The sequence below is a fragment of the Pleurodeles waltl genome, chromosome 4_2, assembly GCF_031143425.1.
Source record: "Pleurodeles waltl isolate 20211129_DDA chromosome 4_2, aPleWal1.hap1.20221129, whole genome shotgun sequence".
In the NCBI taxonomy this organism is placed as follows: domain Eukaryota; kingdom Metazoa; phylum Chordata; class Amphibia; order Caudata; family Salamandridae; genus Pleurodeles; species Pleurodeles waltl.
In genome coordinates, this window is record NC_090443.1 from 941,590,586 (window position 1) to 941,616,555 (window position 25,970).

General features: G+C 42.1%; 1 protein-coding gene across 1 annotated transcript in view; it reads right to left on the reverse strand.

The window, feature by feature from the left end:
• LOC138293501 (vitamin D3 hydroxylase-associated protein-like) overlaps nt 1–25,970 on the reverse strand; it is an 806,941-nt gene that overhangs the window by 516,917 nt on the left and 264,054 nt on the right. Inside the window, exon 3 of the mRNA XM_069232739.1 lies at nt 14,539–14,682. Within this exon, the coding sequence (XP_069088840.1) occupies nt 14,539–14,682 (144 nt within the window). The remainder of the gene's footprint in view (nt 1–14,538; nt 14,683–25,970) is intronic.

Below are 25,970 nucleotides of genomic sequence, written 5' to 3' on the forward strand. Positions count from 1 at the left end.
CCAGCACCACCCAGAGCCACATCATCAACACCTCCATCATGTCTGCCACATTGCGGGATTAATGGAAAGTTGCAGATATCAATGCCTTCCTCAAGAAGCCCACATTCAACCCCAATCAACAGAGCAATTTCCGGCCCTTATCCCTTCACCCCTATCCAGTCTAAGAGATTGAGAAGACCATCAACAAGTAACTAACAACCCACCTTGAACTTCACCATCTTCTAGAGATTACTCAATGAGGATTCAGAAAGAACCACAGCACTGAAACAGCACTCATTGCGGCCACCAACACCATTCAAATCGTCCTGGATAGGAGAAACAGCGATCCTCATCCTGCTTGACCTCTCTGCGGCCTTCGTCACTGTCTACTACAGCATCCTCATCAGAAGACTCCCCATGATTGGCATACAAGAATCCACTCTCAAATGGATCTGTTCTTTCCTCACCGGAACAACCCATAGGGTTAGGCTGCCAGCCTTCACATCAGAGACCAAGAAATTGATATGCTGAGTCCCACAGGTATCATCCGTCAGCTCCACCCTTTCCAAAGTATACATGACACCACTGTCAAACATCATCCAATCACAAGGCAGGACCTCTCCCTGAAAAACCAGGCAACCACCACCAGAACCAACTTCATCAACTGCATGACCATGATAGCCAACTGGATGCGAATCAACTGCCCGAAGCGCAAATCCAACAAGATGGGTGTGCTGGTCTTCAGCAGGAAGATTTCCCAATGGGAATCCACCTTGTTTCTGTAGGAGCTAGAACCAACACCAATACCCACAAACCATGCAAAAAATCTAGGATTACCCTAGACAACAAGCTCAATTTAAGGGGTCAAGTCAATGCAATGTGCACCGCTTGCTTCCACAACCTATGCATGCTGCATAAGACCTTCAAATGGTTGCTTCAGAATTCCAGATGGGCTGGCATGCAAGCACTCATCACCAGCAGGCTAGACTATGACAACACTATCGACCCTGAAATCTCCAAACAACTCCTACACAGACCATCCGGAAGTCCGCCGCAAGCCTCATGCTCGACCTCCCAAGCTGCACCCACATCCCACTGCACCTCAAGAAGCTTCACTGGCTTCCCACTCACAAGCACAGCCAATTCAAATTTCTGATGCACACTTACAAAGCTCTACACAGCACAGTACCAGAAAACCTGAACAGCTGCAACCACTTTCACCAACACTCCAGACATCTATGCTGTGCCTCACTCTCACTCGCACACACTCCCTGAATCAACAAAAGCAAAAGTGGAGGTTGCTCATTCTCCTACATCGCAGCCAAGACATAGGTCTTGAATGAACTCACCTGTGTCAAAGAGTTTACCTCATCTGGAGGAGAGTTGAGGAGCAGCCACTTTTTGGATCTATTATATCTTCCAATGATTAGATAAGTGTTCCCACAACTGCACCAGAAGTAACAGTCTTAGCAAACAGAGAGCCAAAGGATAAATCCTCCAGAGATTGTGCACAGAGCTCCATTCTAGCAGAAGGTCACTGCAGTCCAACTGGCTATCACTGCAGAAAAATGAGACTGAACATCTTTTAATAAACTTTGGGAAACATAAGATAAATCCCTCAACACATCAGAGTCTCCTCCTCACTTCTTAGGTTCCACAAGAAGCTGAAGACCTGGCTTGTCATACAAGCATCTTGGGGACCACACACCTACACACCTGTCTAAGCACTTGAATACTCTCTCTGGTGATAGGTGTGCTTTATGAATCAACATAACATAACATAACCCCTTCTGGGTAGGCTCAGGGGGGTGCTTCTCAAATTGGGGGCAACAGTGGGCTTCATCTTCGAAATCCACAGTGACCACATTGAAACATTTACATCAATCTTGACTATCCCGACAGCCAGGAAAAGGTTTGATGGTGGAATAATTCAAAACGTCTTTCCTCACTGCAGAAGTCGAATCATGGATTAATTGGTATTAGACATTGTCCGCAAAGGGCATAAGATCCATTTTGCTTCTCTTCTACCAGATTCAGGTCACCTTCTGGCCAAAATCGAAGGACAAACAAGAGGTGATCAGGTCAAGAATTAAATTTCACTGGACAAACAAGGTATCTCGTTGGTTCCTCCACAACAACGTTAAAGGGAGAAAGTTCCCTCATTCTTCTGGGTCCAAAATCTACTGGTTCAAAATCACCTAATCATCAGATATAAGAGTATGAATATTTCTCTCAGCACAATTTATTTCAAGATGGTCACTCTTCTATCCATTATTTCTCTGTTTTTACCTAGAGACTTTATGGTGTTCCTGGACTCAATGGATGCTTCTTTTCACATTCTAATTTGACCTCTTTAAGAGAAATCTTTGAGATTTTCCATCCTGACATCTCATTTCCAATTCAACATGCTCCTCTTCAAGTTGAAATTCACCCTAAAAGTATTCTAAAAAAATTGGCACTATTGCTGGGTGTCTAGCACAACTAGAGATTAAGGACCTGATTTAGATATTGGAGGATGGGTTACTCGCTGAAATCTAAATCCCATTATTTACTATGGGATTTAGATTTTGGCAGATGGAATGTCCATCACCGTTGTGACAGGATAACCCATCCACCAATATATAAACCAGTCCTTATGTCTCCATCCATACCTGAACGATAGGTTCATACATTATCTATTCAGGGAAAAGACCTTACTTGATGTTGAGCAAGTGTATCTGACACTGAGATCTCTGTGATTCCTGATAAACAAACGCAAATCCAAGATATTTTGTACAGCGTTTTCAATGGTGCTTGGTTTCTTCTCATCTGGAAAGGGGCATCCAATTCCTTTGACTATTTCACCTGTAGCTGTACTGACTACAAATACCTCTTTCATCGCCCTTATAATTTGACTGGAGGAATAGCAAGATTACCTTTTCGCCTTAGAAGTTATCAGTCTCCAGGAGTGTAGTGAGCACCTACACCTACCAGTGTCAAAAATGAGAACAGGGAGAGAGAGATTAGAGAAAGATAAGTGAGGCACTTGTTTCCAGTAGGCTGGTTGTTGGAAGACCTGAGAAGACTCACTGAGGTTCAGGATGGGGCACCATTGCAGCAGCACAATATGACTCATTGCCTAGAAGAAAAAACTGAACTATAGTAGGTAAGTAGAATGTCAAAAGGGTGTTGCTGATTATCCGTTGTGGTAGGAGGTGTTGCTGAAACTAGTCCCCAGGCAAACCAGGAAACTTGCCCACAGACCGAAGATGAGATGCACCCCTTTCTTCTAGAAAGCCAGGTGGAAAAGCAGGTTCTGGTCATCAAAGCCTAATTGCAGGGGAAGCCATGAGTCGGTGCAATGGTATACATGAGACATAAAGCAAGACCATTCCAAGACAAACAAGGGTCCGTACATGATAGAAGGGAGGCAGAAAACTGAGAGAATCGATAATGGGGAAAAATTACAAAAGGTGATGGGAAGTAAATAAGGGTGCAAAGTGAATTGTGAAGCAAAGGAGTCAAAACAGCCAATGTTGCAAGGGCATAGTCCTCAGTGATCACAATTTTTTTATAGGACTATGCCCTCTCTGAACTGATAATGAAGTCACAGTCTTCAGGTCGCTTGGGCAGAAGTTTCTGTCCTAAACTTGGCAGCTATTGCACTCTATGACTGTAGTCTCCACTGACCAGTTTTCCATCTCTTCCATGTCGTACATTTCATGACTCTCTAATATGGTGTTTTATGTTGGAACTTGACAGCCTTTAGCATGGGTAGGGATGCAATTCTAAGGAACTTGCTCGCTCAAGGTCTGTAGACATTAGGAGACTTGGACCAGTCATCCAACTGAAAGGAACTTTCAACCATTCTAAGAGCCCTTACTACCTTCTCAAGGGTGGTGGATGGCAAACCAATTCTGCAGAGGACACAGCGCTTCACAACAAAAGCCTTGGTGAATTTTCTGTGAGGTACTTGCTGCAACAATCTAGGGCACACCTCACTTGGGGAGCTGAACAATGTATGGAGCCTTGCTCATGGGAATATTGCATAAACCATCAGTAAAGTCTTACTAGTTTTCCCTTCTGGTTTAGGTAACATCTGCCATGGGCAAAATGTGTTTTTTGATTCTGCAGCATTGTCAAAAAACATCTAGACCGACAGGTTGTTCAAAATTTGGCCAATAGTAAGGCATTTGTCTCCCATGTTTCTCGAGCTTAACACTTTAGGGAAAAACATAGTGGTCATGAATCTTTGATCCTTTACAAAGGAATATATATACCAGGCAAAAGAGCTCTGTATGCATCAAGCAGTATATGATGTGTGAGAGTTCAACTGGATATCCATACATCGTGAGAGTGCATATAGGCAGGACTCCAGTATAAATGACTTCTACATTAGAAATTAGCTACAATATTGTGTGGGATCTCCCTCAATCACTCTTCCATTATTTCAACTTTTATGTGTACAATTTCTATACGGCGGTACAGCTGCTCAGAGAGCTGTGTAATGTCAGTGCTGTGGCTTGAGGGAGAATTCAAAGTCAGTGCACAAGATTCCCTAAGGACTTACTTGTAAAATGCTCCAGGTCAATGTAGGGTGCTCCATTGCAGCAAACTACTAGCTGTTAAATTCTCAGACAGACATGACATATGCCTGCTCACTACAATTCAATAAACAACTGCATGCTTGAAAATATCAAGTGTAATGGTGGAGTTGATAAAACTGACCAGTTACTTCAACTAAATGTTACAACTTCTAAAACTCGCATAAGGAGAAGGACTCCTGCCTAGCACAGTGAGTGCGCTAAGGGCACAATAAATTCAAGTGCTCTTGCATCTAAGCAGGCTCCCATGGGGAGGAGTTAGTTAAGGCTCACATGGCCATCACATATGATTAGTCAGGACACAGAGAAGACAGACATGAACGTAGGATAACATAGGATATAATGGAACTTGTAATACAGTAGACGGGATATCCGTCATGTTTGTGAAAAAGTATCCCATTCAACAAGATCCTAATCAGGCCCTATGTCAATGATTTAGGAGTTGAAAGGGAGGTGTGAGCAAAAGGGGAATCCTTACAATTGCCACTGTTTCATTTCAGGGTTGCCAAAGTAGTTAGGCCAAGAGAATGGGGGTACCTCCTCCAACCCGCTCCAAACCTATTGAAGCTGTGCTTAAGAGCAAGGGGCCTATCCACAAAGGTAAATCTACTTGTGTAGATTTACTACTAATAAAGTTACTCTTGCTCATTTGAGTAACTTTACTACTTTGTGCTGTTTACAAGATCTGAGTGTAAAATTAGTCTGAAGTGTAGGATTGCACAATTCTACCCTCTGAAACTAGCAGTGGAGCAGTAGAAAGTCCAAGACCATTCATAGCCAACCAATGATAATGCAACACCCTCCCATAGATAATAATGGAATGAGGAACTCAAAATAAACCCCACAGGAAATAATGATAAAATGAATTAAATTATTAAAAATGGTTAAAAATATAAAGCAATTTAATTATGTTTGAAAATATCAACAAAAAAATATATTTTAATAACCTTTTTAGGATTGAACTATTATGATTATTAAAATATAATTAGATTGCTTTTAGATCATTCTATCCATAACCTTTAATATTTATTAGAATATTGGAATGTTGGGAGCTCCATTGAGTGAAATGAATCTGGGCTAGTAATGGCTGATACAAGCTTTCTGATCCAATAGCACAAAGGTTGTCTTTCTGTTTCTCCCTTTTTAATTTAGAGCATTCTATCCTTAGTAGATGGGATGTTGTAAAAGCCTTGTAGCCCTTCTGCTTCCTCTATAACGGTTGTTGTAGGACCCCTCCCTTGTTATAGGCCCTGGCCTGAGGCTCGGGTCTATAACTCCAGTTCAGGGCCTTTAACAACCGCTATTGCTCTCTGCAGTAGACTACAAAGGGTGTAATGATACATATTACATTTTTTTATTTTTTTGGGGTTGGATTTTATTTTAAATTTAATCTTCTGAAAAATTATGGTCATGTTTTTTATTATTTATTAACTATATTTTTTTTTTTATATTTTAAATAATTGAAATAATTTCAACATTATTTGCTACAGAGCTTTACTGTAAGTCCCTGAACCCATTATTTTATTCTGGAGTATCTTGCAGTACAAGTGGTTGGCATGTTTGTGGTGCTGAACTTACTCTAGCTCTAAGCTGGAGTACGTGTATTACTGTTTTGGGTCCTTTGTTGAAGTAGTAACTGTAGAAGTGCAGTTTGTAAATAGGAATGGGGTTACTCTTTTGTGGGTGGGTGCATGTCCCTCTGTAAACCAATGCAAAAGCTTCCCTAACCCCTCCTTAGTCCTCCCTAAACCCCACCTATTTTGCATTGTGTGATCTATTTTTGAACCACTCTACCTGTCCCTCACACTTACTATGAAGTAGTAAAATTACATATGTGAGAATCTTCCATTAGAAAAGAAACAAGAGGTGGAGATTACTCTTGTAAATCTGTGAACAGCATTTTGAAATGTATTAAATACTATTTAAAAATATTGTTAAAAAATACTTTAAAATATACACTTTCCTCACAGGTGATTTTAACGAAGTGTCTTCCTCATGATAGGTCTAGTAGTCACAATCAGTCAACTATGGACTACTACTAGTTCACTATATCTTATTTTCATTTCACAGAAACTAAAAAACTATCTTATCTTTATATATCGGTTCAACAGGGATCTTTAATCACTCTTTTTCATCTTAATCATTTTCTTTCTACACATAGTCCATTGATGATAAAAATGGAATGGTCACAGCCCTGCATGTTATATTGCATGCTCAGACCCTACCTATCACTAAACTATTCTTAATAGGTCTATTAGTGACCTTGATCTGTCCATTCTGAATTGTTTTCAGCCTGGTGGAATCACCGTAGGGGGCGAAACACGTGTCGGCTGCTGCAACTGTCTTACATTCATTGAACTCTCTGGATATATTTATGCATCAATGATTGTTTCTTTTTGCTGCACCAGAATGGATTCATGAACTTATAAATAAAGACTGTGCACACTAAAATTATCAACGTGGGTTCTCATTCCTTCATACGGTTTGGAGCATTTTGAAATGTACTGAACATAGTAAACCTACTGCAAAATGCAGTTTGTAAATAGGCCTCAATGTAGGCAATGTGGGTTCTGAACATGCAGTAATCTTGTTTCATTCTCTCCTACTCTTCCGAGGCAACCGAGTAGTTAGTATCCTTCCAGAACCTGGGTCAATGGTAAATGGTCACATGTACCTTTTAGGTGATAGTGGATAGAGGTGGAGCTAGATCCTTGTGGTACTCTAAAAATTGTCCACTGCTTGATTGTGCTGAATGTATTCACACTCATTCATTTTTATTTGCTAGGACGTCTCAAATGTAAAGCTGTTGCAAGCCTTTCACACAAATGTTCAGCCCTGATGGCAGTATTTGGTAGTCTTGCCTACCAGATGCAACAATTAATCTAACGAGGTTAGGAATTATGATTGGTTTTGTCTGTAGCAGTATACTATCCTATAAGGAAACTTACAGCTCATCAATTGTGTGTAACACCTAGATGCTGATGGTTGATATTTAGTGCTGTGAAGGTAGGATAGATTACCTGAAAATGTAGTTCCACAGATTGCTTTCTACAAGTTGAGATCCACATATGATGAGGATACTAATTGCATTGGGAGTACAGCGTATGATTGCATATCCAGACCATAAACCTATCTACAAACCAGTGTTCTCTCTAGAAGTGTAGATCAAAAAGTAATACTTTGCACCTTGCCCCCACTCCTAACCCAAAATGAGACCAGTCCTAGATGAAACAAACCTCTATTGCACTATCATTTCCTTCCTATCTCCACCTCCATATGAACTAAGAGTGGGTGCAGCAATGAAAGACATTAGCCTGCCAATATTCCTTGCCACTACCAGAAGATAGAGCTACCAGGATCACACAGCACATCTGAGTCAAGTGACATGTTTTTCCACCTGACACAGAAGCTGTGGTTGTGTCTGTCAACCAAAGCCACTGACATTCGCCTGTAGCCACACAGTGACTGCTAAGCTTAGTGTAGCTTTAAAAACACAGGTGCACAACCTTCTCCTTGATGTCTATTCAGAAAGTGCCTGAATGGCTACATACAGGAGAAACATCAGCCTGTCCACCTTCCTCACATCCCTCCCTGTCCCTCGGACCAACTATACTAGGACCGGAACCCTAAGCACCAGCACACGAAGGAGGCACAAAGGAGAGAGGGCTCTTCCCAGGTCAGACTTGCTTGCCGGTTGAAGCACATTAAGCCAGTAATGGTGAAATTCATCTGGCTGGTCACAAACATGATCAAACTATTACTCATAATCCCAAAGGAACCAGAAAACATGGATTCAAGTCACTAGCATGTCAGTCACTGGACACCACTAAGAGCAGATGAATAGAAGCCAAAGTCCAACACCTTACCCATGTTGCCTCCACCTTAAGGTTGGTAGAGATAGGTTCACCATATGCACCTCTGTCGTCAGGAACTAACATCTATCTCGTATCTAACCACTATTCCAGCCTAGTTCCATGACTTAATAATTGCAGCTCCAAATCATGATGCATTTGATTCATTCTTTACGTTTAACAGTGCCATTTATACAGCTTGTTTTTATTCTATGATACTGAAACCATATATCATCTCTTTGTTTCCTGGCATTTATAAAATGAGTACATGTCTGCATATTTACCTGTTTTGGCAAACGGTAAAAGCCAAACCTTATGGCCCTGTTAAGTGTTTAGAAACAACTGTCTTTAGCCTGAACCTTAACAGATATACCTAATTGGAGATACTTGCCCCATAATTCAATCTTGAATGAAAGCAACAACATACTTGCCAACCCTATGCTGCACATGGTCCATTGCCCACTTTTTCTGCGTCAGTAACCCTTATCGAATTGTCTCTCCTGGTAGATTATATGTTGCGCTCTTTCACATCGCTATCTCAGGGTACTTTTAGTGCATTGCTTATCAACTCCTGCAACATTTATCATCTGCAATCAAGAACTATTAATAATGGCAAGGAGATATTTTCTGCCCTTTGCAGTTTTTTCCAACTAACTGCAACCGTCTTAAGGAGACTCTGGACGCCTTTCATGTGTATATAAGTACAATGGGGGTGCATGTGGAAAGACTCACCTTTTTCCCGGGCAATCAGAAACAACAGAGAGACCTTCATAGATGTCCAGTCCATGGCACTTTTCCAGTTTAGGCAGTAGTTTACTATTTGTTTGTGATTCCTAATCCGTACTCATTTTACATCCCATTCATGCATCTTTTGAAGGCTTGCCACTGCTCTATCATTACACCCGATTTTATTTATCCTTCCAGAGCTAGTGCCTTTGCAGCTCCAAACAGACAAAATGGCATGGAGTGAGGCTCCCCTAAGCTGGCCTGTTTCTTGGCATTGCTCTATTTATGTGTGCTCCATTTTTAAGTCTTGATTACATACAGTTTTAGTTGGCAGTTGTCACTAGACGCATGGCATACAAAACAATAAATAGAGTGGGCTTTGGGTCAGTCCCTTGCTTATGATTGGAAGACTTTCTTTTCTGTCTCAGTTCACTGTTCCTTATTCAATGTTGTTATCATTATTTCTCTGTTTATCCCTGCCCTTGGAGAATTTTTTCTTTACTTCATTTCCAATCATTTGACTTATATCTTTCCACTACTGACATATGGGAAGTGTTTTTAGTTTTATTTTTGTACTCCATGGATGCATATTGCTTTGCTCACTCCCTCCACAGTTCTGCATCCCAGTCTCTTTTTCTACTCCCACCTGCTCAACAGTCATCTCTAGAGGTGTGTAAAATCCGTGTAATTTTGCTTTTGCATAATTACCTAAAAGTATGGCAAATATAATCACAATTCTATGTAATTACATGAAATGCAAACCTATCATTTTGCACTTTATGTTAGCATCAAGTGCATCCTTAGGTATTCTCTTCTCTCCCTCTGCATGTTAGATGTGCTGCATAGGTCCAGCTCCCAAATTCTCCATGACCCTGCTCGCATATTTACCATGTACTGTCTTGCATGTTGTTGTGTGGCACTTTGTATTAGCCTCTCATTATTCTTCACTCTGTATTGTGGAGTGGTACAGGTGCATTGGGGGAGGGGAGCAAGTCCCCTCGGAGGAGGAAATCTCATGCTACCCACCGTGTTTCACCACTAACCTTCAAACGTGTCCTTAACACATCATTGTGTCCATTTTTGGAACAAGGATATGCTTGAACGAAAACACAGTGAACTACTGCTACTCGCATTCTGTTGTTCCTGTACATCAGCTGTAAATGTTTACCACAAATTGCATGTTCGCTGTAAGTTTTTATCATGAATGGTGCGCAATTACACAAAGTGGCATAATTGCGTATTTTCAGCAATTTTGCGTAACAAGCATAGAACAAAATTTCCAAAATTATGCTAGAGTAATTTAAGTTTCGTCCAGGTCTAGTCCGGCCCTTCTTTTTTTATTTAATTTTTTTCAACCACTTTTGCAAAAGGTTTAGCTCATATAAACTTTTCACAGTTCTGGCCATTATGCAGCATCTTGCCCATACTTTATTTTGAATACATTGTTTAAAAAGGGCAGTCAACCATCTCTAAACGCTAAAATAATATGATTCTCAAATTATTCCAAGATGGCTGTAGTGCATGAACATACATGCACACACATGCACATGGACTGGGCAACGATTTTTGTCTTATTTATTGCAACGGTGGTAATTATGTTGTATTTTTCCTAAACACAATTACAAACCACTTGAGCTAGGTTATGACAGATTGTCCACATCTACTTGAGAGTTCAGTAGGCAGTGAGGCCAACTTCCAGTTAAAGGTAAATATGCTCCACTTTGTTAGTGCTTAAATTTCCTACTATATTTAGGGCCTAATTACAACCTTGGCTGAGGGGATTATGCCATCACATATGTGGCACAAATCCGCCCACTGTATTACTAATTCCATTATATCCTATGGAACTTGTATTACGATGGGCAGGATATCCGTCACATTTGTGACAGAGTAATTCCATCCACCGAGGTCGTAATCAGGCCCTTCGTATTGAGAAAAAAAAAGCCACACAAATGTCCATCATTCATGTCTCCCTCCTCTTCTTCTCAACTAATGTACATGCCAGGCAATTTTACCAGACTTATTGATACAAAAATGGGATGGAAACAAACCCTTGGGTCTGTTTTTAATAGAAGAAATGTCTTCACTGTAGCTCTTCATTGAATACTTTTTATCTTATCTGTGTACCACTACAGAATTGGATTCAGCCCATTCAATCTGGTAGACTATTTTAACAGGGTATTACAACACTAACAATTCCAAAAGCTTTTTGGTTTTGTTTAGTAACATCAGTGAGATTCAGTCTTTGGCACAGCAACACACGGACCCATGTTTGGTCATTTACTAAGAATCACTGAGACAACTTGTCCCAGCAAATCAGGACGGAATGCTCAGTTGGAGCTGGGATAGGAGTGGGCTCCTTAAAGGCACAGATCTGCTAAATATCTATGGAATGAAAGCTGCCATAAGGAGTTTCCAGAGGATGCAGAAAGTTAACTCAACCATTTGGGAACAATACTGTTGGTCTACTTGACAGAGTCAACATCTAGTGTATCATCAACCACATGGGCAGCATCCAGCTATGAGATCACACTGAATGAAGTCCACCATTCTGGACCCTGATGACATTTGCCAAACTAGACTAATCTCCCCTGTTTTTATCCTACATGATCAATATTTCAAATTGACCTAGACAATACAGGCAAACTCTATGAACACTGGCATTGCACCCTCGGCTCTCCTCCTTCAATGCGGACTGCTCTCACTCTGTGTCTTGCAGCTCCTGAAGATTGAGGCATACCACAGTGCGGAAAGGGATCCCGCAGGACGATATACTAAACTCCCATTCTCTCTTCCTAGGTAAATTATGTAATCAACTACAGTTTCAACCCTTTCTGATGGCACTCTGCCCTTTGTCTTCCCCACTCTTAAAAATTCACTCTAAACTCATGAATCATATTCTGGCTAGCACTGGATACTGAACACCTATAAGCCACTCTCAACCCTTCAGTCCTGAGAACATCTGCCATTCTTAACTCCCAGTCAATGCAGTAAAATTAATTCCAACTTCCATCTCTTTTCCACGAACTCCATTTAATCCTAACATAATCCTGCAATGCTAAGAATGATTTTTAAAGTGAAAGAAGGTCTTGCACCATTATCAACTGGAGTGTCACCTCACCACCCCAAAGTATCATCTCCTCTCTGCCGAAACTGTGTTTAAAACTCTATTAATTTACTAGAAATGTTGCCGCTAAATATTCCCAACCGGTCTTCCAACCCCTCAAAAAATCCTCACCGCCCTCAACCTGTTCAATCTTGTATACTTCTCTCTGCCAATATCATGATGGTTGACTCCTCACATTCTGTAGAATACCACAATACAATGTTCACATACTAGTATTCAAATCCACCAACTCACATGACACTTATCTCTACACATCTGACTACCACCTTTGATCACAAATCCTACATTTTCTCATCATCCTCAACTATCTCTTCATGTTTCAGATTGCTTTCATCCCTAGAATCCCTACTCGCAAACTCCATACTCAGATCGATTCAATATCCTGAAATAGGTGCTAATTTGTCACCCTTGCAGTTTTTGTACTATGTTTAACAGGTTAAATCTGATCCCTGTCTTACAGACAAAAATCCCTGCTGACAAGCTTGTGCATGTTGGAAGGTTAGGATATTGTGCAATTACTGTTTTATCCCCAAGTGCGCGACTCGAAACTCTGAATGCTGTAGTAATTACATGCACATTAATTAAAGGACCACAAAGTATCACAAATTGCTTTCCACATCTACTGAGCTAAAAGTGCACTCAGCATAATACAGGCCAAAGAGTTCCCTCTCTGGGCTATATCATATTCTGAATCTTCATGTGGGATATTTTATGGAGCTGCTATAATAATCCTGTAATGCATCACACACTAAATTATCTCTCAAAATGTATTTATATGCATAACTATGAATATAGGGGCCTGTTCACAAAGGTAAACTTACATGTGAGTAAATCTACAGAGTAAGTTTACATTTACACTTTTATCCAACTTTACTACTTTTGGCTATTAGCTATTTATGAATGTAAAGTTACCCAAAAATGTAGATGTATATGTCTCCACCACCTGAAACAGGAGGCAGATCCAAATTTAGGAGAATAAATGTGAGAATAAATTTACTGCAGCCAAAAAGGAGCAATAGTAGGTCCAGCCCCACACATGGCCAACCATTGATACTGCAACATCCTTCCATAGAAATTATTCAAGTAGTGAGTTAAAATACAGCCTCATAGAAAATCATCTTGAATTAAATGACGCAAAATTATTTAAAATAGTTACAAATATAAATAATTTAAATTATTGTTTATGAAATATCTAAATATAAACATTAAATATATGTTTACATTTTTTTAATTTAATTTACTTTTTATGAATTACATATTTAAATCAAAGTTAATGTAATAGTACTTGTAGCATTTTTGTTTTGTTCTGCATTTGAAATAAATACATACAATTAATTGACATTATTTTAACATAAAAATACTTTTACTATTTTTTTCAAGTTCAATATCCTTTTTTAAATGTTCCCCATTCTTCACTATGGGAGAATCTCTGCATTGGTGATTGTGATGTCTTATGGTAAAGTACAGGCAAAAGAAAAACTGCTTATTAGTTTACTTTAAATCCCTACCTCCATTATTTTGGTTTGAAGTTTGTTGCAGTGTTGGTGAGTGGCCATGGGTGGCGCTGGACTCCAGATCTCAGCTGGAGTATATTTATTACTGTTTTGGGACCTTTCTGGGTGTAGCATCTATAGAAGTGCAGTTTGTGAATGGGAATGGGCTTATTATTTTGTGTGTTTTGGGTTTGAGGGTGGGTGCATGCTATCTCACTAAACAACTCCTTTCTCCTCCCTTATCCCCTCATATTTAGTCATACGTATTCCCCATTTTTCAGCCACTCCTCTGTCCTTCCAATATGTGCTACTAAAAGGTATACCCGAGTCCACTGAGATCTCTCCACAAAAAAACAGGAGGAGCGGGGACATAGATATCCACATGTAGATTAGTGAATAGCATTTTGAAGCTCATGCTAAACGTACTACAAAACACAGTTTTTTGTGAATAGGTCCTTTTGTTCATGATCTTTCAATCAAATTACAGATATATGAGTACTATTGTGAAGCTTTGATCATTATGAGTGGAGGAATACACTTGTTTTTTTAACTACCTGTGTGGACTGTTTTAGGAAAATTAGCACCCAGCCTAAAGGCCCCTAGTGTTTTCTATTCCAGTATTAGTGAAGAAACATATCTGTTGAGGTTTACACATTAAAGGATGTACGAATAACTGACCTGAGGAAGCTCCACACATGTCTTTTGTGTGGTTTCCGTTCAAACTGACAGATCCTGAAAGTAAGGAACAGAAAATATTCAAAAGGAATTGAAAGAAATACCTTGCAAGCAACTGCTTTCTTTATGCTGAATGGTATCCCGTAGAGAGGCCCTTTTTCTTTCTGTTTTTTGAGCTCCACAAGCTGAGACTCGCACTCCTGCATAAAATCTGTGATGCAGTTCACCTCCCTGTGCAACTCCAAGGCCTGAAATGGATGTAAACAAAACAGCATACACATTATCAGACTAAAATAAGCACCATCTCAAGAAGTCAATTCCCCTGCTCCCCAAATAATCAATCGGCGGATTATTTTAGTTAAAAGTTCTGCAACATTCATAATGCCTTACATCCACAGGGAAACTTAGACATTAGAAAGTTCCATGAACCACTTCGAGCACCATTTTGCTTAGCTTGCGAATTTAAAGCGAGGTCTGTTGATTAATAAATGATTTAAGACTCCACATAAAATTTCAGCAAAAGTTGTGTAAGAATGAAAATTGCGCCAGATGCATAACTCTTCGATGGCCGGCCATGTTGGAAGCTCATGTAGCATCTTCAAATGGCAGAACAACACAAAACAAAATAGCACAACCTACGGGAGGGGAGGACACAAGGGACAGAGACAGACAGCAGACAAGAGGAAATTAATTCTCACTGATAGGCTCTTCAGAGCCTGATGACGCAGAAAAAGAAGGACTAACAAATATTCATATATCATGTAACCAAAATCGTATAAGGTAGTGTGATTTTAGCAAAGAAAAATAATGTACGTGGGAAATTGTGCCCACGGGGCCATTATTATAAACGAGCTTAATTAATCTTGAAGAATTGAAAATATAGTGATCCGTCATAATTGCAAATGTATTCTGTGATTTTCTTGTCGAAACTGTTATATGCTTAGCTTAAATTTAGCAGAGGCTTTGGCCTAGTTGCCTGGTCTCAAATTTAACTGCGTGGTTTTCACTTGTATTAACAAAGACATATTATTTTACTTTAAGGTTGTATTTTTCCAGTAGAGATGACTAATACACTTATCTCAAGGTTTCGTGCTAGGCTAGTTTCATCCCTTTTGAAGCAAGGTCAGTTTCTGCAGGTGCGGACAATAAAAGCACTGATACCGAAATAATTGGCAAACTTTGTTGCAACTTGTGTTCCAAGGCTCCAAGGACACCTTATGCATAAATGAGTACTAGGAGAAAGACACTATTCATTGGTCAAATTGATGCCACCCTATGAACCCTCCAATGGAAGACCCTGAAGAATTTGGAATGTTTCTTACTTAAACCCACCGGACAAAGAGAAGTCAGCCATTTTCTTTGATGCCATTTTGAAGCCTGATTCAAGAAGCCATTTTGAACGACCCTCTGATGCTTTTTCTCTGTCGCAGAGAAAGAGACTTTAAAGAATTCTCACCCTAGAGACTTTAACTTTAATTTTTCCCCGTCTTGCCCATGCAGTAACCTTTGCCCCATTCTCCTTGCTGCCACAAGGAAAACTTGCCCTTAACTTTGCCCCTCTGAAATCTGCCCCATGCTGATCGAACCGATACCTGAAGGACGAAGAATTTTCTTGAATGCTGATTGTATTTGGTAAATATGAAAGGATAATTGTATTATGCATTGTGTTTTCCTTCCTAGGTACCAACTGCTTATTTTGATAGGGCCCAATCTAGGAGTTTTCTAAATTTGTGTTAACTAAATTCGTTTTGCATGAAGCCCCACATGCCAATGCTAATTAGAGGTTAGTTGAGGTATTCACTTGATGCACCATGCTAAATTGAAATCTTGTTATGCTGACCGATGTATGCAATTAGTCAAATTCAGTTGCTTATATTAGTGATTTGTATTGCTATAACCGAGTGCATTATAATCCAGATTTTGCGTAGATTGTGTTTCTTCCGCCGCTATGGACAGATAGTAATGTTCGTATATGTATACCATTTGATTTTGAGACTCACTTATATCATGCTAGCTTTGTTAATATAGAGAAATAAATTCATTAACTTCTAATAACCTGGTGTGGTTATTCCTGACTGAAAGGTCATGGTGCGTCAAAATACCGATTGTTATTGATTTTTAATGTGTTGTTTGATCTATTAATGGAGTATTGGGTATTGGTTATAATGATTATTGACTATTGATTTGAAATATCCGACTATATTTGGATGAGGAGAACCCAACTCGGTTAAAAGGTTCACTGACCTCCGGCGTGTCCAAGTACAAGTAATTTATAAAGACTGGACGCGCTATCAAGCCTCACACTTGTTATGTCGAGGTACTGCCTGGTGCGCAGTTCGCTGGCACAGAAGAAAAGATACACACTCACACCGGTTGGTACCTTTGGGTGCGGCCATTACGTGGATCCGCCCCGTTTATCTACAGAGCCATGTGACCTCAGGGCAAACCATAATGCACACAGTGTGATGAGTACCCAGGGAAACACCCCAACAGGCTCCACATCATTATATTCCTCCCTAATTTGGAGATATACACACAAACGTAGCAACAAAACGAAAACTGGAAAGAAAAAAGAAAAAAACACTGGAGTCTGGACAAGTTTCCTGGCTTCATCTCGTAAGCACTTCAAAATGGTAAAACTAAAAACACCTGGTGGATGGTGCGTTGTTTAACAGAATAGAAATCAACTCATTATATAGTTCTGAAACTGCTGTGAGGGAGTTGGGTATCGTCTCAGGGTATATCGAGGTAGACCGCACCCAGAGAGCTCATTATTGGGGAAAACTGGTGTTTGTGGCAGACCACGCAGCCTTAAAAACTGCCGTCACTGCACACTGCTGAACAGAACAACAAAGAAAGCAGCCATACAGGAGTGCATCAACGCCAACAACAGCAAAGAACTCTTCGCTGTAGTCAAAGAATTTGCTAAACCCAACACAGAGACAGCAGACATTCCCGCCTGTGCAACAACCTCACCACATTCTTCCACCGCGAGGTCAAAGAGATCTACAACAGCTTCGCAACCCAAGACCCACCAATCCCACCCACAACCACAGCACCCAATGGCTGCAGACCCCAGCAGACCTTTCCCAACTGGACCACCCTCACCTCTGATGTCACCCTCAGGATCATCAAGAGCATCCACTTTGGAGCCCCCTAAGATCCCTGCCCTCACCACATCTTCAACAGAGCCGGCACCACTGTCACACTCAAATTCTGATGCACCGTCAACTGCTCCATCGAGTCCGCCACCTTCCCAGAAGACTAGAAGCATGCAGAGATCACCCCCCTGCTGAAGAAACCCTTTGCTAACACGACGGACCTCAAGAACTACAGACCAATATCGCTGCTCCCCTTCCAAGCCACAGTCATTGAGAAAGTTATAAGCGCCCAGCTCTCTGAGTTCAATAAAATGAAACACATCTTGGACCTCTCCCAATCGGGCTTCAGAAGTAACCACAACATCAAGATCGCTCTCATCGCCACTACAGACAACATCTGCATCCTCCTCAACAGAGGCGACACTGCTGCTGTCATCCTCTTGGACTTCTCAGCCACCTTCGGCACAGTCTCCCACCACACCCTCTGCACAGAGATCAGCTGCGGAGTGCGTCAGGGATCCTCCCTGAGTCCCACCCTCTTCAACATCTACCTGGCCCTGCTTGCAGCCATCATGACAGGCACGGACTTAACATTATCTCCTACGCCAACGACACCCAAGTGATTCTCTCCCTAACAGATGAACTCACATCCACTAAGAGCAACTTCCAACATGGCATGAAGGCAGTTGCCACCTGGATGAAGGACAGCTGCTTCACGCTTAACTAAGACAAGACCAAAGTCCTCATCCTGGGCTCCACCTCTCTGCCTGGGATGACTCCTGGCGGCCGGCAGTGCTCGGAACACTTTTCCCCCCCAACACCCACGGACCACGCATGAAACCTCAGCATCATCCTGGACTCCTCATTCTCAATGAACCGCCAAATCAATTCTGTATCATCCTCCTGCTTCCACAGGATCCGTCTGCTTCGTAAGATCTTCAAGTGAATCTCCACCGAGTTCAGGAAAACGGTCACCCATGTGCTCTTCAGCAGCAGGCTCAACTACGGCAACACACTCTATGCCGGCACCACCCATCCAAAATGTCTCCACCAGACCCATCCCGAACATCCCACACTGCAGCCACATCACCCGAGAGACCTTCACTGGCTACCTGTCAACAAAAGAGTTACCTTCAAGCTCCTCACGCATGCCCACAAAGCCCTCCACAATGCCGGCCCTGCATACCTCAACCACCGCCTCTCCTTCTGCACTCCCACCAGACAACTCAGCTTGTCCCAACTGGCCCTGGCCACCATCCCACGGATCCGCAAGACCATGGCTGGAGTAAGGTCCTTCTCCTGCCTTGCTGGACCTGGAACTCCCTACCCCTGCATCTCAGGAAATCACCATCGCTGCTGCAATTCAGGAAGGACCTCAAGACCTGGCTCTTCAACTAAACCACAGATCCACCCCCCCCCCCAACTCAGTACCCTGAGACCCTTACAGGTGAGTAGTTGCCCTTTATAAGAATCTTGATTGATTGAGTGATTTGTAGTCGGATGCTCTGACATATGACTTAGGGCACTTTTTAAGTAGGGAAAAACAGATCCCCTGCCTCCTCACTGTCATCTTCAGCATTAGGTTTGGGTATTCTCTCCTGACACCCAAAAGGAGTGACTTCATGCCCTGGAGAGCTCTCTTGAAAAATGACACATTTCTTGTCACTATTTCCTGACCTCTTGTAGCCGACACCATTGTCCTTTTTACACTCCTGACTCTCCATAGTGAGCTTCACGCTTTTTACTGAAAAAAAAGACTAGTACATTTTGGGGAGACTATAAAATCGGGTTCTCCTTTGGATCCTTGCCCACCTTATGTACTGCAAATGGTCTCTAGCACGATGTTTGCATCTTACTGAACTTCTGAATATTATTTTGGTTTCTGGCTACTTTCTGGTAGCCTGGAAATAGGTGTTGGTGCTTCCTCTTCTGTAAAAACCCTCCTATGACCCAGGTGACACTAAGAACTACAGGCCCATATCCCGCCTACCACTGCCTGCAAAAATATTGGAAAGGCTATTAATGAGGACATGATGTCCTTTTTCAATACCAACAATCTTCTGGATTCATCACAATATGGATTTTGACTTCAGCACTGCACAGAATCACCCTTAGTTGCTGCTACTGAGGAGATTAAAATGTTGGTTGAAAAGGGAGGGAGGGCTGCCCTGATTCTTCTCGATCTCTCAGCCGCGTTTGATACGGTGAACCATGCTTTGCTATAAACCGACTAGAGGGTATCAGGATCAGAGGCACAGACCTCACCATCCTTAGCTCCTTTTTATTCAACAGAGAACAGTTGGTTGCCTAATCCTTTTTCTCTTCCCTGTGGGGTGCCTCAGGGATCATCTTTAAGCCCCATGCTTTTCAACATCTATGTCACCCATCTGGCTAAACTTATTTAGTCATGTGGTTTTCCTGCAGTCTCTTATGCCGACGACACACAAATAGTTGTGCCTATTTCATCTGACGTCAACGAGGATGCCAATAAGTTTAAAACTGTCTGGCATATATTGTAACATGGATGTAGGAAATCTGTCTTAAGCTGAATTCTGAAAAAAAGGGAGGTGCTTCTTTTTGGAAATAATATTTTGTTCGGATTACCTCCTGGTGGCCGTCTAATCTTGGCTCTCTTCCATCTCCGGCTCAGAAAGTGAAGAAATTAGGGGTGATATTTGGTTGACAGCTAAGTTTTTCTGGGCAAATCAATCATGTCACCTCTTCCTGCTTATATCTTCGTAGGATCCTGAAAAAAGGCATCCCTTCAAATCTGCAAAAATTGGGTATTGTGGCCCTTGTCCTTTCCAAAATTGACTATTGCAATGTGCTGTATCTGGGAATTCAGAAACACATGCAATTGAAGCTCCAATCTTTGCAAAGTGTGGCAGCTCGTCTGCTTTTAAAAGTTCCTAAATGTAGTCCTGTCTCACAGAGAATTTTTAGCCTTCATTGGCTGCCTGTTTGTGAGAGGGTCAAATCCAAGGTTTTGTGTTTTGTTCATGAGTCACTTTACAAGACTGGCCCTCTCTATTTTCAGAAAATCTTCTTCTGCCACGTCCCCAGTCACAATCTCAGATCAAGTGCCGCTATATTAGTGGCCATTCTGCAAAATAATAAGGCTAGATGGGAAGGCAGAAGTTTTTTTTCATTTTTGGCATTTAGGCTTGGACAAATTTTAGGAAAATGTTAAAAACATGGCTTTTTTCCTACATTTCCAAGCATGCCCATTTTCATGGTTTCTCTTTGGATGCTAGCGCCAAGATGCCATGACATTCACATGCTTTTATAAATGTTTACATATTTACTTACTATAGGGAACGTTCAAACAGCGGATGGAACTTACTACCAGGGTGACGACCATGTCCAGCACCATATCCCCAACTTGAATCTTAGGGGCAAAGGTCTATCAGTTCTGGGACATCTTTTGCTTTTGGGATTGTCTCCTAGATGTGGCCAGGGTGTTGCTTAACAGGGCTTCATCCAAGTGAGGATGGTGTGGAATTATGTCTTCCACTTTCCTTTTGAAACAAAGAAGACTTGGCACCAAACCAGTGGTGCGGTAAGGTGTGAACCAGTAATCTTTCAGAAATATATATACAGCAGTCTCCACGCACTGTGGTTCAGCTTGAGCAATCCTGACTACCTTGTTGATAGTTAGCATAAAATGCTCGGCTTCTCCATTAGCTCCATTCAGAGTGATTTTGGGATGCTTGTTGTTTCCCAACAACAAGTAGCTGGTGACATCCTGACTACTAAAAGTGGAACCATTGTCTCTGCATAACTCTTTCATGAGGCCATGAGGGGCCATGACCTTTTCAAACCTTGGGATCATCTCCTCTGCAGAAGTGGATGTCATAAACTTAACTTCAGGATATTTGGAAAAATCCTCACTGATGACTAGCATGTGATGCTCTTGGAGATGGCCTTTCTTAGGGGATTTCCTGGAAAGTTTTTGCTTTTTCCTCCCAGTCTTTTGCTGACTCTCTTTGCATGATTTAGGACTCTGGGCACTTTCCCACTGTACTGCAGTTGTAAAGTGTGTGTTCCCTGCCTGTACATGCTAGGAGGGGGTGTTTACGTGATTGGTTCAGGTACTATGCCCTGGAGTGCCCTGTAAAAAGGTACACAGCATTCCCGGGGCCGGTACATCCATGGCTACTAGTGCGACATTGTACTGAGTGTGCCACCCACTAGAATAGCCCGTGAAGCATGTAGCAGACCTGCCAATGCAGGCCTGTGGAGGTGCAGTTGCGCTTGGGCTCAAGTTGACACTACTAACGTTGTAGCCAATCCTGAGGGGACACTCCACTAACCAGAGAGCACCCCATTAAGGGGGGCAGCTGGTAGGTGGAAGGCTGGGCATGTACACGTGGGTGCCCTATGCCCGGTAGGGAAGAACCCCTATGTAGGTTCTCCCTACTTAGGGAGGTCAGCTATACCCCCATAGATTTGTGCTTATTGCTGGCTACCTGGGGGCCTTAGGGCCCTGGACCCTATCTCTCTGTCAATACAGTGGGGAAGTGGACTCACCTTCCTACATATATGAGGAAGGGGGTGGGGGCCAATGTGTGCGCACGTGCCCACTGGAGCTACAAACATGTGCTGGGCCTCTCATGACAGGGCTAGTTGTGCACACTAGCACCTATGGTGCTTTAAAACTGTAATCAACCTGTCGTAGTAGGCCTGTGTATGATCACGAGTACCCAGGGGTTCTTAAATATGTATCAAGACTGCCATAGCAGGCCTAGATGTGCGCACTAGCACCTATGGTGCTTTACAAATGTAACTAGCCTGACTTATCAAGCCTGTGTGCTCACTTGCACCTTTTGGTGCTGCAGCCTGCCAGTGAAGACTTGTATGTGGAGAAGGGCATGTATGCCCAAAAAGTGAAGAATACCCATGTGTGTTTTCACTCCATAGGAGAGCTGTTCTGGCCATAGATTAACATGGGAGACGTGTTACAATTTTTCGAAGCTGCAACAGTGGATTGCACAAACCCCTTTCTATGATAATATGACAGAGAAATGCCACTTCTGGAAAGTGGAAATGTATCTGCCCTAAAATGCTTTGTGTGCTTTTTAATTTGACTTGAGTTCACATTGGGTGATAGAGGAGCACATCTGTGCATTTCCAGGGTGTCACCACCAGAGCAGTACGCGCTCTATTCGTGACAAAAATGCAAAAAAACAGCACTCTCAAATCAAAGTAATTTATGCATTGTGCTGATATGTTGTGGTTTAACCTTTTGCATTGCAAAGTTCAAGCCTGAAAACTTATTTTTAATATGCTTGCAAATACTGTTCCTTTGCAATGTATTGCTGCAGGTTTTAAGAGTGTGTTAGGGTGTGGCCCCTTTCCAGGGCCTTCCAGAGACTTTCCCTACAACATGCCTGGGCGTGGTTCTGGGCTGGGCCAAGACTCTATAAAAGAGAGCCAGCCCAACTCCCAGTGCTCACTATTCAGAGGTCCCGGTGCAGAGCAGCAACTTCTTCCTGAGCTCCTGTCCCGGTGGCCTATTTGGATCTTCCAGTCTTCTGCCCTAATCCTTCATTGGTGATCATTGTTCCAGGCGGTAAGACGGTGGTTGGACTGTCCCGACACCTTTATTTTAGAATTTTCATATTCTTGGTTTAAATTCTTAAATGAGTAACAGATTACTTGCGCGGTACCATTTCTTGACATTTATATGGTAGTTTACAAATAGGCAAGATGCGCGATTTATTTCATAAAGGTTTGACTTTGTTATTCATTGCACGCTACCATTTCTTGACATTTACATGGTGGCTTAAGAATCGGCAAGACGCGCGATTCGTTTTATGGTGTTTAAACATTGTTGTCCATTGCGCGCTACTATTTCTTGACATTTACATGATGTTTTATGAATTGGCAAGACGCACAACTCGTTTCATGAGCATTTAACTTTGTTGTTCATTGCGCGCTACCATTTCTTGACATTTTACACGGTGGCTTAAGAATCTGCAAAAGAAGCGCGATTCGTTTCATTGTACTTTGATCTTGTTATTTATTGTGAGCTGTTATTCCTTCACATTTACATATTGTTTTACGAATCGGCAAGACGCTCGATTCGATTAATGATGATTTGACTTTGATATTCATTGCGTGCTACCATTTTTTGGTATTTTACATGGTAACACTCGAATTGGTAAGACGCACGATTCTCTCCTCGAGTTTAATTCATGTTGTTTATTGTATGCTACTATTCTAAGATATTTATTATGTAATATTCGATTTGACAAGTTATGTGATTTGTTTCCTGAATCCATATTGTGTTATTCATGGTGCACAATCCTTTTATGGTGTTTACTATATATATATATATATATATATATATATATATCTGCAATTTGCGCAATTTGTGTTGAAACATTTTAAGAGTACACAGAAGGCCAGAGTTTCTAGATACAATATTGTATGGTCCTAGTATACATTCTCAAAACAGGATTTATATGACTGGTTTAAAATTTAGTCAGAATGTTTTTTTCTGATTCTCATGTAAAGGAAAGTACTTGAATAAGAAAGTTTTCATTTCATTCATCTTGATTCCCCTACAGGAATCCGGCCATCTTGAAACTTAGTCATTTTAAACTTAACTCTTAGATTGTTCATGTTTTCAAAGTGACTAGGCTTAGAATCATAGTCTAGTATTGATTTCAGGAGATATAGGGGGTCATTCCGACCCTGGCGGGACCACGGATGCACCGTCAACAGGCTGACAGTGCATCCAGGCCAATTCTGACCGGGCCGGTTAAGCCGCGGTCAGAAAAGGGAAACCGGCGGTTTGCCGCCGGTTTTCCCCTGGCCTGAAGAATCCTCCATGGCGGCGCTGCAGGCAGCGCCGCCATGGGGATTCCGACCCCCTTACCGCCAGCCTGTTCCTGGCGGTTTACACCGCCAGGAAAAGGCTGGCGGTAACGGGTGTCGTGGGGCCCCTGGGGACCCCACAAAGATTTTCAGTGTCTGCCAAGCAGACACTGAAAATCGCGACGGGTGCAACTGCACCCGTCGCACCCTTTCCACTCCGCCGGCTCCATTCGGAGCCGGCATCCTCGTGGAAGGGGGTTTCCCGCTGGGCGGGCGGCCTTCTGGCGCTCGCCCGCCAGCCCAGCGGGAAACTCAGAATGACCGCCGCGGTCTTTTGACCGCGGTACGGTCTTCTGGCGGCTCCCGCCGGGCGTGCGGTTACCGCCGCCGGCGGGAGTCAGAATGACCCCCATAATTTTCATATTGTGTGTTCTAACCTTTTTCTTACTACAGGTCTCCTTCCCAGCTGTTCCCTTCCTAATCCCCTCTTCCCCTCTTGAACTCTCTCTGTCTCTGTGATTTAGCTATCAGAGTCTTGGAGCTGTTCAGTGGTGGACGTGTTGGGAACGTGCACAGACCCCGAGGATCTGGTGACTCTGACAGAATAGTGAGCCCACAAATTATTATCCTCCTGGCTTGTGTATGTTCTCAGCATGGCCACGCTAGACGAGTTAGTCAAGGTTATCACCCAGCTCCAAGCAGAGGTGGTATCATCCAAAGAATTGACAACTAGCTTAGAAGAGAGAGTGAGTCAGTTGCAAGATAAGGTAGAGAAGAAGGAACACAGTCCCACAGGTGTGTCTTGGCCAGGTACTTCTTCTCAGGCTTCTGGAAGTAATCTGATTTCCCTAAATGTTCCTTCTGCAATTCCATTAGCTCCCCCAGAACGTTTCTCAGGTGACCCTTTAAAAGAGCAATCTTTCCTGGTTCAAGTGGAACTACACTTCACCTGCAGACCAAATACTTTTCCCGATGCCCAGTCCAAAGTAGCTTTCTTGTTATCATATCTGTCTGGGGATTCAGCTACTTGGGCAATTCCTCTTGTGCGTAAAAATAGTCCCTTGTTGTATAACTGGAGAAATTATGTTCGTGAATTTAGGAGAGTTTTTGATCGTAGAACTGTAACACAGTCAGCAGATCGTGAATTATTAGATTTACGCCAAGGAAATCAAGACCTAGTGTCGTATTTAGCCAACTTTAACCGGCTGGTTGCCGAGACATCCTGGCCTGAAGAAAAACAAGCGGTCTTGTTTTACAAGGGACTCAAAGAGGAATTAAAAGATATCTTAGCGCAAATCGATCCACAACCTACAGACTGTCAAGAATTAATAAATCTTTTCTTGAGACTTGATCATCGTTTAGCAGAATGTAAACGAATGCGCAAAAAGATTGAAAAATATTCATGGTGCGTTCATGATAACAGAGACTCAAGAACTCCGAAAGAAAGAACGCCGGAAACAATGGAAATTGGAACCATCAGAAGACCTTTGACCAAAGATGAAAAGGACCTCCACAGAAAAAATGGACAATGTCTTTATTGTGGGCGAAAAGGTCATTTTGTCAAAGATTGTCTAATCAAACCAATGAACAAGCAAGGTCCAGTTCAGAAGGTC